General features: G+C 38.2%; 1 protein-coding gene across 1 annotated transcript; it reads left to right on the forward strand.

Annotated features, from left to right (window-relative positions):
• Window positions 1-7,592: 7,592 nt before the first annotated feature.
• On the forward strand, window positions 7,593-12,069 carry LOC127966830 (protein C-ets-2). Its single transcript, XM_052568111.1, has 10 exons — window positions 7,593-7,741; window positions 8,192-8,240; window positions 8,544-8,661; window positions 8,739-8,858; window positions 8,929-9,129; window positions 9,210-9,266; window positions 9,568-9,732; window positions 9,805-10,068; window positions 10,817-10,935; window positions 11,026-12,069. Exons 2-10 carry the CDS (start codon window positions 8,202-8,204, stop codon window positions 11,239-11,241), a joined length of 1,299 nt encoding a protein of 432 aa, XP_052424071.1. The 5' UTR covers window positions 7,593-7,741; window positions 8,192-8,201; the 3' UTR covers window positions 11,242-12,069.
• The last annotated feature ends 1,894 nt before the right edge of the window (window positions 12,070-13,963 follow it).

The following is a 13,963-nucleotide window of genomic DNA, read 5'->3' on the forward strand; positions in this document are numbered from 1 at the left end:
GAATTAAACTACTACTGAATTATTCCAGCAGAAATGTAATGTCAGTTGAAGTGATCTGATCTTCTCCAGCAGGAGGCGCCACACACACACACACACACACACACACACACACACACACACACACACACACAGTAAGCTCAGAAACACTGCTGACTTCACCAACACAACAACAGTTCAGTCCTGTGTTTGCTCTGATTCTCTCCTCGATCTACTCAGGAGTTATGAATATGAATATGACCACTGCACAAACATTCAGTGTCCATGGTTACCAGATTCTGCTCATCATAACAACACGCATTCAGAGACTTCATGTTTGTCTTATGTGTGTGTGTGTGTGTGTGTGTGTGTGTGTGTGTGTGTGTGTGTGTGTGTTTGTGGGTGTGTGTGTGTGTGTGTGTGTGTGTGTGTGTGTGTGTGTGTGTGTGTGTGTGTGTGTGTGTGTGTGTGTTTTCACACATGCCACTCTCACACACAGGAACTGAAGGCCACAGGTTGCTAAGCAACACTCAGTGTGACAGAGAGCAGGACAGAGTGTGAGAAGTTGATCAAGTGTCACACAAACATATTCAGATCTTGATCTGAGGACAGAAGATCTGTGTTCTCTGGCTCTGACCAGTGTTTATTTCAGCTCAAACTGAAGCAGTTTTAGAACAGAGAACCCCCAGCAGAACACAGGTCGATCTACTATGTACTTCTGTCTTCTTTATAAATCATCATCTCACTCATATGTCTTTTATTTTGTGGAACACAAAAGCAAAGAGTGACAGCCTCAGTCACCATTATTTTTTTATATGTGTATATATAAATATATATAATATTTTTAGAAAAGCAATGATAGTGAACTGTGACTGAGGCTGTCAGTTTTTTTTAAGGTTCTGTCTTGCATCTTCTTTTGTGACCCACTGAAAGAAAGTCAAACACATTTGGTCATATATATATATATATATATATTGTTAATTCAGTGAATACAGCTTTTAATTTGTTACTTGACACAATTTATATTAGCCTATAATATTCTTTATACCTATTTATGTGTCTATTTGTGTGTAAAAGCATTTTCTTGACTTAGAAGGTTTGTGCTGTATTTGTAACTGTGTATAAACTGTATTGTATAAATAATAAAGCAATTGTGACTGAATGTGATGTGTTTAATAAAGTTTTACTTATTTATTTAGTAGTAAGTATGTGAGATTTTTAAAACAATCAGAAAATATTAATAGTAAAGTAGTTTTACCCAAATGAAATCAACGTCGTTTCAACGTTAGGTAAGCAAACCAATTAGATCGAATTTAGGTTGAAAACGTATTGATTCTCTGACGTCGTTTCAACTAACTGAAAATCAAGGTCGATTCAACGTTAGGTAAGGGAACCAATTGCGTCGATTTTCCGTTAGTTTTGAATGGCGTGCCTGACCTCGGATCAACGTTAACCCGATGAGCAAAACGATGTTGGATCGACGTCGGAGATCAACGTCATTTCGACGCCACGAGAAAGGTCGATTCTACTTTGATTCTATGTCAGTTTGCTATCTGGGTCGGAGCTGGTTCGCGAATCATTTGAATCAGTTAGGGAGTTCGTAGCGGCTTCGCGAATCATTTGAATCGGTTCGGGAGTTCATAGCGGCTTCGCGAATCATTTGAATCAGTTCGGGAGTTCGTAGCGGAGGGTTCGCGAATCATTTGAATCAGTTCGGGAGTTCGTAGCGGCGGGTTCGCGAATCATTTGAATCAGTTCGGGAGTTCGTAGCGGAGCGCGAATCATTTGAGTCATTTCGGGAGTTCGGAGCTGGTTCGCGAATCACTGGAATTAATACAAGACCTAGTCAGCCAGACGATGAACATTATTAATAAATAATAATTATATGATGCAGTCACACTTGCAGCAATATTTGTTACTATCACACACAAACAACACAGCATAACACATTAAACATAACAATTACAACATAAGCTCTTCCAAATACGAAATATTACCACTCTCATAGTATAGTATACTAAATATAATAAAATATAATAGTATAAAAAATCTAATTTAAATTGCCATAGCTCATTATGCAGTAATTATTAATTCTATAATTACAATTACTCCAAAGTAAATAAATACAATCTCAGTCTTTTGGAAAAACTAACATTGTTACTCTCTGAAACCAAAAACACTGGGAGCGAGTTCCATGCCATCATTTCTCTAAAACACGGTGTTCTTTGCAGTTGATTTGTTCAACAGACAGGTAACAAGAAACGCTCTTCACTTGATTGACGAGTGGAATAAGTATGAACATCACTGAAGAAAATCAATCTATTATAAATAATTTCAGGTGCTTTTGTAATAATTATATTTTTTAAGAATTTAATAATAGAATAATTAATTCTGCTTCTTAACTGATTGAGCATGTCCCTAATACTTGTTCTAAAAGAACAGTTTAGTACAAGCCTAGAAGCTTTATTTTGTGCAATCTGTTTAAATTATTCTCTGTAGTTGCAGCACAAATGATGGACCAATATCCAGATGACACAAAACTACTGATTCCACCAAAGTTTTCCGTATGCGAATCAGTATGCATTTCCTGCAATGACGAAGTACAGCCATACTGCTGCCCATTTTATTCAATATTAGTTTTATCTGAGCGTTCCAGGTCAACCTGCTGTTCACATTCACGCCAAGCAATTTGGTCTCAGCCACTTGTTCGATGATCAAACCACCAACTGATAAGTTCAAAGCAGGGGAATCTTTTAAAAGATGATTAGATCCCAACATCATACATTTACTCTTCACAACATTAATAATTAACTTATTTTCTATGTTCCAATTTTCTATTAATTTTAATTCATTGTTTAATACATTATTAAGTCTGGCAGAGTCATAATCAGACACAAAAATAGTCAAGTCATCTGCATATAGGGCAATAGTGGCACACTGCAAAACAAAAGACAAATCATTAATGAAAATAGAAAATAACAGTGGTCCGAGGCAACTCCCTTGAGGCACCCCACAGTGCAGAAACTTTGTCTCTGAATAACTACCATTAAACAGTACATTAAACTCCTATTAGTAAGATAACTATAAATCCATTGGATTGCACACTTTTCAAATCCATTACAGCTCAATTTCTTCAATAGTAGATCATAATCAATTAAATCAAATGCTGTACTCAGACCTAACATTACAGTACCAACTAATTTTCTATCATCAATTTCATGCAACCAATCCTCTGTCATCTGAACTAAGGCTGTTGTTATAGCCTTTCTTATAGGCATGTTGATAAAGTGAATTTAACCCATTTTTAAAGAAATACAAATTCATCAACAGCAGCAAGTTTATCTTTCATTGACTTTAATATGTTTTCTACAATAGTTAGACTTACTCTATCGAATTTAAATGTACATGATTTATTAAGCATGATTGTATCTTTAATCATCTTAAAAGATAAATCAGGGTAGTCCTGTGAAATCATATCTTTTTGTAAATCCTGGACTTTCTTTGTAAAGTAATCTCCTAAATAATTATCTATATCAGCAGGTTTATTCAAAAAAGTATCACCTACGTCTAAAAATCTTGGTACAGCCCTGTTAATTGGTTTAATGTATTCCATAATTTATTCCTGTTTGATTTTAATTCCTCAAATTTATGCTCGTAATAGTTCTTCTTTTTTGTTCTGTTTAACTTTGTAACAAAATTTCTTAATTGCTTGTACCTTTCCCATAATCCATTATCCCCTGACAAGCTTGCCTCTAACTTTAATTTATCTCTTTTCCTCATATATTCTTTAAGTTCAGCATCTAACCATGGAGAAGCAATATTTCTTACTGTCAATCACCTTAGTGGGGCATGTTTGTCAACAACTGGCATTAATAAATTTGTAAAAACCTCCAAAGCTAAATCAAGATCTGCTTCCCTTAAGACTTGTGACCACTCAATATTTCTAATATCGGCACAATAACTAGCCTCATTGAAGTTTTTAAAAATCCGTTTGATTATAATCTTCTGACCAGGTTTGAGAATGTAGCTTTTTCTGTTAATTGCGATTAGATTATGATCGCTACAGCCAACACAAATTGAGATTGCTTTTGAACACAAATCTGTAGCATTAGTAGAAAGTAAATCTATGCATGTTTCCGTTTTTGTCCCATCAGCATTATAAAAAAGCTTTGTGACCAGTTGTGACAAATTGCACGTGTCGGCTATAGAATGCAACTTATTTTTCAATGAGCAATTTTTCAAACTCCAATCAATATTTAGGTCACCTAAAAAAAAATCTCCATATCTGAATCATAGACTATATCGAACATGTAACAGATTCGATCTAAACAGACTATTGGTGCATTAGGTGGCCTATAGCAGCAACCAACTAGAATAGGCTTTAAATGTGGCAACTGCACTTCCAACCATAGCGCTTCGACCCCGATACAACCAAGGTCCTGTCTAGTCTTTACTGGTATTTGATTCTGAACATAAAAAGCCACTCCTCCTCCATCCTCCAAATGAGCTATTTTTAACCCTTTATTTGATAGTACTTTATCTACCACCATTTATTATTTTATACAAGTAGTAACTTCTTATTAAACATAGTGAAGAGCTATCAAATGAACAAATTAGACAAAAAAAGATACACAACCAACAAAGTTAGAAAATGTATATATTTATATCATTTTATGTAGTTAATCAATATCACACGAAGAGCGCCATTTCAGTTTTTCTCCAAAAATCAGCATGATTAAAATGTAATATTAAGTTACTACAAACAATAATTTAATTACAAATACAAAATGTTGCAGAATAATGTAATATATGAATGAATAATAGCCTAAAGAACCTATGTGCCAAAAGAGTTATTTCTTATCATTATAGAACCATAAAAGGTTCTTTGGAGATTCAATCATTTGAATCAGTTCGGGAGTTCGGAGCGGGTTCGCGAATCATTTGAATCAGTTCGAGAGTTCGAAACGGGTTCGCGAATCATTTGAGTCAGTTCGGGAGTTCGGAGCGGGTTCGCGAATCATTTGAGTCATTTCGGGAGTTCGGAGCGGGTGCGCGGATCATTTGAGTCAGTTTGGGGTTCGCGAATCATAGCTGTATATGGATAGGCATTTTTAACTAATTTAATAGCTATTTCTTATTACGTTTTCCACGTGTGTTTTGGTGTGATATGTGAACTCGTATTTTTTTGTTTTAATGATGTGCCTTTTAACAGTATCAAGTATATTCAAAAACTAAACAAATCGTGCCTAAAAAGTGCAGGCATCTAGGCTAATGTAAAGTTACATGATGAAGTCATACTAGTGCGTGTGGCGCGTGCGCAGTTTGAGTGCGTTCTTTCACTGCATTATTCGGTGTATTAAAATGCATTTATGAATGCATGTGAATGATCACAAAATTCAAGATATGGGGGTTAGAAAATGTATATATTTATATCATTTTATGTAGTTAATCAATATCACACGAAGAGTGCCATTTCAGTTTTTCTCCAAAAATCAGCATGATTAAAATGTGATATTAAGTTACTACAAACAATAATTTAATTACAAATACAAAATGTTGCAGTATAATGTAATATATGAATGAATAATAGCCTAAAGAAACTTTGTGCCAAAAGGGTTCTTTCTTGTCATTATAGAACCTTTTTAGCATCAAAGGTTCTTTGGAGTTGAGTAAAGAACCCCATGGTTCTATTTAGAACCCCAATTAACCCTTTTTTCTAAGAGTGTATGTCTGACAGATTTTGGTAAGTGAAGCGATCGTTTTGCACAGTTTCCCTGAGAATCGACTATTTTTCTATATTTCGTTACAAAGATTGTAGATAATTGTACTCAGTCCTTTAATAATAATTAATATGTGAACTAAAAAGTGTGAACTAAGTGACTATCCAGCCACAAATATATACATTTTGAAATGTTGCAAAATATACAAAAAAAGGTAAAAAAATATACATATTTACTAAAACACTTTATATACATAAATATTAAAAAAGTTGTAAAAATATAAACATATATTTTTATAAACATTTGAAAATATTTTGCCCTCCATTTATTTCAATCCAAGAGATCCAATTCAGGGTAATTAATGTTAACTGAAATATATAATACAATATATAAAACATTTTTTTTAGTTTTTGCTTGTTTTGAAATTAGTTTACATTTATGTACTTGAATAACTAAAACCAAAACAGATACAAAAATGAGTTATAAAACTTACATTTTATACATATTAAAAACAACTGAAAATGTACACATTTATTCGACAAAATACATAAAAAAACAACAACAGAAAAACAAGAATGAAAGTGGAAAATATAAAAATGTATTCAAAATATTACCAAAAAAATATGAATTTGTTTTGACACTAAAATAACAGAATATTTCACATTTGAAGAAAAACATGAACATATAACACATGTGGAATACTGTAAAACTGCATGTATTTTATTGACACCGATATACTTCAGCAAATGAAATGTAAAACTTAATATACTTTCAATTTCAAAAATATATTTCATTGAGCTTTCCTGTTTCTAAAATTATTTAGTAAATAAGCATCTATGACATGCATGATATCTTAAGTGATGCGAGTCTCTAGCTGTGTCAGACTGGACTGATTATTTTACATTTGAGAAGCACTTTTAATCATATTAAAGGTCAAATAAAGTTATTGTTGTTGCCTTAATTCCAAATTGAATCATCATGCGTCGAAGAGTTTTTATGAATTCTAATGAAAAATGATAAAATCTGTCATGATACACTTTAATGTAATGATTCTAGTCATAAATACAGAGTCTATCGTGGCTTACAGTAAATGGGGCAACTTATCCACCTCATTTTGCAAAGCGGATATGAAGCTATTTTCTGTGAATGTACGCGACTTCCGGTTCATTAGTAAATTATTAAAAATAACAAATGCGCAGTAAACGCTTTTAAACTATTAAGACCACAAACCAATGTGTTTATGACGACAACAATACTTTAAAATAACATTGTAACAAATATTAGCAGCAACTGATTCAAGTTAAAATATCGCGCGCTGCTCTTATGATTAAAGATCATAGATGATTAAAGAGAATGTGAAATAAAATAAACTCTTCATGCGCTATTCGGCAAAATAAAAGCACTACTTAATGTGATTTCAATGAAACTGTTAGCTTATTATTAATAAACTCAGTTTCATTATTTCACTGTATCATATTATTATTATTATAGTAATATATTTATTTAAAGATTCGTTTAATGAGTGATATTAATCATTGTAATTTGATATGTGTGTTTTATTCAAAATACAACAAGAGTTATACTTGTAACCTAATTTTGGTTATACTCTATGGTGTCTAAGTACTGAGTAATATTAATTAACTATATGTACTTACCGTATGGTTAGGGTTTGGCTTGGGTGTATGTAATATGCATAATTAAATGTTATTAATAGGAAGTATATGCAATATGTGTAAGAAGGACATCTTAAGATAGCTAAATTTGTGTCTCTAGTCCGTGCTGTCTGTTTGTAATGAAATAATGACAGTAAATCTCAGGTGTGGCGAACCTTCAGTCTGTGACTTGATTGGCTGCTGTCTTTCATTGGCCCCGCCCACCGCCGCGCGCGCTCCCGCTGGACTCGCTGATAAACTCCCGCGCTCAGACGAGACGCGACACACAGGATCGATCGGTCGATATATCAGGACAGTGAGCGGATCGATCAGAGGAATAAAACACACTGCTGACGGCGGATTCAGCTCAAGCTTTCTGCGAGGATTCAACAGGTGAGTGACGTCAGCTGTGAACCCGATCAGTGTTTTCACTCTCAGTCAGAAACACAGAGCTGCTCGAGTCACTTCGCTCTCTTTATTTTATATTTGTTCTATTTATTCGATTCTGTGTTGTGTTTATTGATCAGCTTTGAAAAACCTGATTTGGATCGTGTAGAGTAGTGTGTTATATAATGTATATGAATCCCATTCTCTAGTGACTCGATCATCAGTGACTCGTTGAATCAGGAATCACATTCACGTTTGACTCTATATGAACTGATTGTTAAAGATTCACTTCTGATCAGACATTTATCTAAATGAATGTGGTCATTTTAAAATCAATTAACACGCTGTGTTGCTTGGATGTAATTGCAGATTTCTGGAATAATAATAATATTAATAACAACAACAACAACAAGAAAGTATTTGTTTGATCTTTTTTTTTTTTTTTTTCTGTTTTAGATCACTGGACATGGAGCCTCTTTTACCTGGATTCAGAAACACTCTAAAGGTGAGCTGTGTGTGTGTGTGTGTGTGTGTGTGTGAGAGAGAGAGAGAGAGAGATTAGATAAGGGCGGGTCTGTGCTGTGATCTGATTGGTTAAGCTCCGCGCTGGAGGCCAGCTGGTGTTCGCGGGCACGGAACAGGAAGACCATATATGGTGGTACAGATGAGTGCTTGGGCGATGACGTCATGCGCGAGGCGTGTCCTCTGGGGTTTCCTGCCTGTGCTCAATCAGCAGTCTCTTCTCTCACTGTCTGGAGTTTATGGCTGTTATTATGGAGGGTAATCTGTTGTGTTTTATGTGTCTCAGCGTCAGGCAGCGTTTGAGCTGTTCGAGGACCCCATGTCTCTGTTCTCGGGGTGTTATCCGGTCGAGGAGGAGCAGGCGGCTCAGGAGGTCCCGTCCGGTCTGGACTGTCTCTCTCAGGGTAAACAACACCAGCAGAACCTCACACACACAGCTGTATGTGTATGTAAGCTGACACAGATCTCACTTGTGCTGCAGATGCCGGGGTGTGCTCCGTTCCTCTGCTGACCCCCTGCAGTAAAGCCCTGGTCAGTCAGGCGCTGAAGGACAGCTTTAACGGCTTCTCCAAGGTCCAGCGTGTCTGTGGGATCTCCAACAGTGAGTGTCTGCTCCTCTCTGCCGTGTGTTTAGAGGACGGATGTGTTCCTGACGCTCTCTCTGTCCTCAGACCCGTGTAAGTGGACCAAGCAGCACGTCCTGCAGTGGCTGTACTGGGCGTCCGGAGAGTTCAGTCTGACCAACATCAACTTCTTCAAGTTTGACCTGAGCGGACAGGAGCTGTGTGACCTGGGCAAGGACGGATTCCTGGATCTGGCTCCGGATTTCGTGGGTGATATCCTGTGGGAGCATCTGGAGCAGATGATGAGAGGTAACGGAGGACAGCGGTGTCAGAGTTAGACTGGAGAGGTATGAGCTCACGTCTGATTGGCTGTGCTTTACTTCCTGCAGCGTGTCAGGAACAGGAAGAGGCCAGAGTCTTGAGTCGCGAGGGCAGCTGGTCGAGCGGTGAGTGTTTCCTGGTGTACAAGTGCATTATTAGATCTGTTCTGGACAGAATCCAAGCTTTAGGTGAGAATAGAGGCTGAAGCTGAATTAAAGTGAATTTCACTCCTAAAAACATCTTTGATTTCTGTCTGTTGACAGTATTCTCTGATTTACAGAGTAATAAAAAAAAAGAAGTCCACACTTAAGAATTTTAAGTCTGAATTCATCTGAATTATATGCAAATGAGCACATATTTAATGAGCCGCTCCCTCATTGGATATGTAAACGCGGTGTAATTGAGCTGATGTTGTTTGCTGTGCAGGTGTGTGTCTGGAGGAGGCTTCTCTGAAGGTCCCGGAGTCTCGTGGCAGTCTCCTGCGGGATCTCTTCCAGACGGCGTGTGGTCAGGAGCTCTCTCTGTACTCCAGACCTCAGCTCAGCACGGTCAGCGTCAGCTACATGAAAGCGTGTCCAGGTCTCAGCGCAGGTCAGCTCTCGCTCGTGTCTCTGTCTGTCGAGTGTCTGATCAGTGTGTGACGCAGTGCTCTGTTCTCCACAGTCTCGTCCTGCGAGCAGACGTCGGTGGAGAGCGTGGAGAGTGTGGATGGCTCTGAGAGTGTCCTGCGCTCCTGGGGCAGTCACTCATCGCTCGCTGATGCCCAGCGCGTCCCGTCCTACGACAGCTTCGAGGAGGAGCTGGTCTCAGCTCCGCTGGGCCTCCGCAAACACGGCCTGTCCTTCAAAGACTACGTCCAGGAGAGGAACGAGCCTCTGGAGCAGGGCAGACCCGTGATCCCCGCCGCCGTGCTCGCTGGATTCACCGGTGCGTCTCCTCCACACGCTAACACCGGCGTCTGTGGACACCTGCAACACAAACACCAGTTTATCACTACATTAGGAGTCCAGCGGAAACCGTTCCAATGTATCTGAGCTATTTTGTTGTTTTAGAAATTCTAGAAATAAGTGAAATTATGCATTGCTATAAAAACAAATATTAATATTTAGATTATAGATTCCATTCTAACCCCATTTCAAATGCATAATATGAGATATTCAAATTTGTTGATTTTAAAAAGTCAGATTTATTCTTCTGACCCTATTTAAAATGTGCATTGGTTATATATTTATGAATCATTCAAATTTATATTTATTATTCTAAGCCCTATTTTAAGTGTGCACATTAATATTTATATTAATTAAAAAAAACATTTATTAATTAAAATATTATTTTATTTATATTTAAAATATGCATTGCTATGAATAATTATTTATATTTATTAATAATAATAATATCCAGATCTATTATTCTGTTATCATATTTATTATTCTACATAGCTTTAAATATGCATATTTATTAATCATATCAATGCACATTTTGTTGTTTTAAAATAAATTGACATTAATAATTATTACAAAATGTAAGGTAAAATAGAGAACTTTTTATGGCTCTGTAAGTGTAAAAATCTATAAATTGTTGTTGATTCAAAACCTTCATGTATCAAACCTCAGTGAACTTCTGTAAGATCTGTAACTGAAGTATGACTCTGACCTCTGTGTTTGGTGCGGAACAGGAAGTGGCCCCATCCAGCTGTGGCAGTTCCTGCTGGAGCTGCTGACGGACAGCAGCTGTCAGAGCATCATCAGCTGGACCGGAGACGGCTGGGAGTTCAAGCTCACCGACCCCGACGAGGTGAGGATGAGGAGTCTGCTCTAACATCTACTACATCTACTGTTGAACGCTGCTGAGCTCTCTGTAACCAGGATGTTGTTGTGTCATCAGGTGGCCCGCCGCTGGGGGAAGAGGAAGAACAAGCCCAAGATGAACTACGAGAAGCTGAGCCGAGGCCTGCGCTACTACTACGACAAGAACATCATCCACAAGACGTCAGGGAAGCGCTATGTGTACCGCTTCGTCTGCGACCTGCAGAGCCTGCTGGGATACACGGTGGAGGAGCTGCACGGCATTCTGGGAGTTCAGCCGGACACCGAGGACTGAAGCGGCGGCGGGAACCCTGCGTCACGTCCAGACCTCAGCGGGGGTCAGTCGAGCGTGCAACACTTAATCACTGAACCTGATGATTCCTGGGATGACGAGAGCTTGTTTTTCCCAGCACACGGCGGGGATCGCTTCTCTGAGGTCATCATCACAGCCGACGGTTTCTGATCCAGCCACAGTTTCAGGATTGAAGCACATCTGGAGAGACTGAGCTTTAATAACATCACCCTACACCTGGCTTTAACTCTTTCCCTGCCAAACACAGAAGTGTCCGTGTTCTCACTGTTATACACTAGGGGGCGCTGTTACACATCTCCTGAATGAGTCACTGATCAAAAACACAGACCAGGAAGACGCAGAAACGATCCTCAACACTAACAGTGTATAATGAGAACAGTCTGATGCTAGCGAGTGAAGTGTGGATCCAGAAAGTGTTAAAGGAGTTCTGATGGGAGACATCTACTGCAGCTTTACTCTGATTATATTACTGAATATGATCCTGATGTACGGTTTTCTCAGCTTTTTGCTATCTACATACAAGTGTTGATTTAATAATAATACAAATCTAGACGCTGAGCTGAGAGACGTGTGCTTGTGATCTCACGGGGAACGTCTTATACCAGACTCCTCCAGTCTGCATCTGCTGTACTTCACAGACACAGAACTATTATTATTATCATAACTTCTACAGAAACCATGTGATTATTCCTCACCGTGTCCTTATGTTTGTACAGAAGTGTGTTTATATGTATTCTCTATACACAGTTGCTCTTCAGAGCGGGTCTATTGTGAAGATGAATATGAAGACAGATTTATGATGAAGAGTTATTGATCCGTTCAAGTGTTTTTAAGAGTCTGTTCTCAATCCTTTAAATCAGCTGTGTTTGTGCTGGACATCACGTGGTCTTTGGACACTTCCTCATCAGTGTGTCTGGAAAGTGTTTCACAATGTGAGTGAGGACATTAGGCCCTAGTTAAACTTGCGCACAAACACACACACACTCTCTCTCTCTCTCACACACGCACACACACACACACACACACACACACGTCCGGGCAGACAGAGTCAGTGCTGTTTCTGGGGAGTGGTCTCGCTCCTGTAGACCGGTCAGCACTGCATCTCTCTGGGTGTGAGCTCAGCACAGTGTGTGTCGGTCACACAGGAATCACACAATCACAGGAAGGCCTTGAGTCACAGAAACGACAGAGGAACTGAACACATCTGTGCAGTCCGACACACGCGTGATTGCCCTGATGTTGAGATCAGGTGTTTTCTGACTCAGAACTTTGTCCCACCTGCAGCCTCAGATCAGATCATCCCTAAATAACAACTACACATTATATACAGCATGATTCATATACAGACGTGTCCCTGCAGCACAGAAGCAGCATCAGTGTCACAGACGTATATTTGTAGAAATACACAACAATACACTGTATGAGTCACAATTATACAGTTCTCTTTTATGACAAAAATCATTAGAATATTAAGTAAAGATCATGTTCATGAAGATATCTAGTACATTTCATACTGTAAAAAGCTATATCAAAACTTAAAGCTGCACTGTGACTTTCTTGGGTTAAAATGATCCAAATTCAATATTTGAGGAAGCACATAACCAGCCCGTTTTCTACACTCTCTCCTTACTTTAGGCTGATTCACAACAGGTCGTTTATAATCATGTTTTCTCATCGGAGTGGTTCGGGCAGGTTTTCGCGGGAAATTCGAGCATCGCACTGCTTCATTACGTCACATCTGTAAACAAAAGAAGCGGGAATAATTAAATGTCAAAAAATCGTTTTGATGGCGGATTGTAATCAAGAAAGATTATACGAAACACATGTAAATTAAAATAAATTATATTCCAGTTTTAAATGTGCTTCTGATTACAGATAGGCTGGGTTTACACAAGAGTTTTAAAGACAAACATTATGATAGGAGCATACTTTGCTTTTTGGTTCAGAATAAACAACTACACATTCACCTCAAAACAGATTCATCCGCGCTGGAGCAACGCATGGAAGATGATTCCACGAGAAACTGCCGCTCCTGGTTTACAAACAAAGAGACAACACTCATGGACTGTAGCTTTAATGTTTGATTAGTAATATGCATTGCTAAGAACTTCATCTGAACAACTTTAAAGATGATTTTCTCAATATTTCGATTTTTTTGTCTCCCTCAGATTCCAGATTTTTAAATAGTTGTATCTCAGACAAATATTGTCCTCCGAACAAACCACACATCAATGAAGAGATCATTTATTCATTATGATTTATTCAGCTTCAGATGATGTATACATCTCAAGTTTGAAACATTTACACACATGACTGGATTAGGCTCCAGTGCCAATGTAGAAAAATAAAGAGAATATAAAAATGTATATCAATATATATGACACTGATATGAACGAGGCCGCTGGTTGATGGCTGTTCAGGTTAGTTATTTATCTGTGAGATGACTGTGAGCTCAGGTGATGAAGCACTGGTCAGCGATGGGTTAACACAGACACACACCTGCGTTTATTACACACACCAGCTGCTGCATGTGAAGAACTCACTCATCAACTTCCTTTACCTGTTCAGTGTGTGTGTGTGTGTCTGAGTGTGTGGGTGTGTGTGTGTGTGTGTGTGTGTGTGTGTGTGTGCCAGATGCATCAGTGAAGGGATTTCCCCACAACTCTTTACTGTTTGCTAACTCCACCGTCATCATTACTAACAC

Source organism: Carassius gibelio, chromosome B10 (assembly GCF_023724105.1).
Source record: "Carassius gibelio isolate Cgi1373 ecotype wild population from Czech Republic chromosome B10, carGib1.2-hapl.c, whole genome shotgun sequence".
NCBI classification, from domain to species: domain Eukaryota; kingdom Metazoa; phylum Chordata; class Actinopteri; order Cypriniformes; family Cyprinidae; genus Carassius; species Carassius gibelio.

Coding starts and splice junctions, on each gene's coding strand:
- LOC127966830 (XM_052568111.1), top strand. CDS start 8,202: ATGGAGCCTCTTTTACCTGGATTCAGAAACACTCTAAAG. Junction 8,859..8,928: donor TGTCTGTGGGATCTCCAACA/GTGAGTGTCTGC, acceptor CTCTGTCCTCAG/ACCCGTGTAAGTGGACCAAG. Junction 10,936..11,025: donor AGCTCACCGACCCCGACGAG/GTGAGGATGAGG, acceptor TTGTGTCATCAG/GTGGCCCGCCGCTGGGGGAA.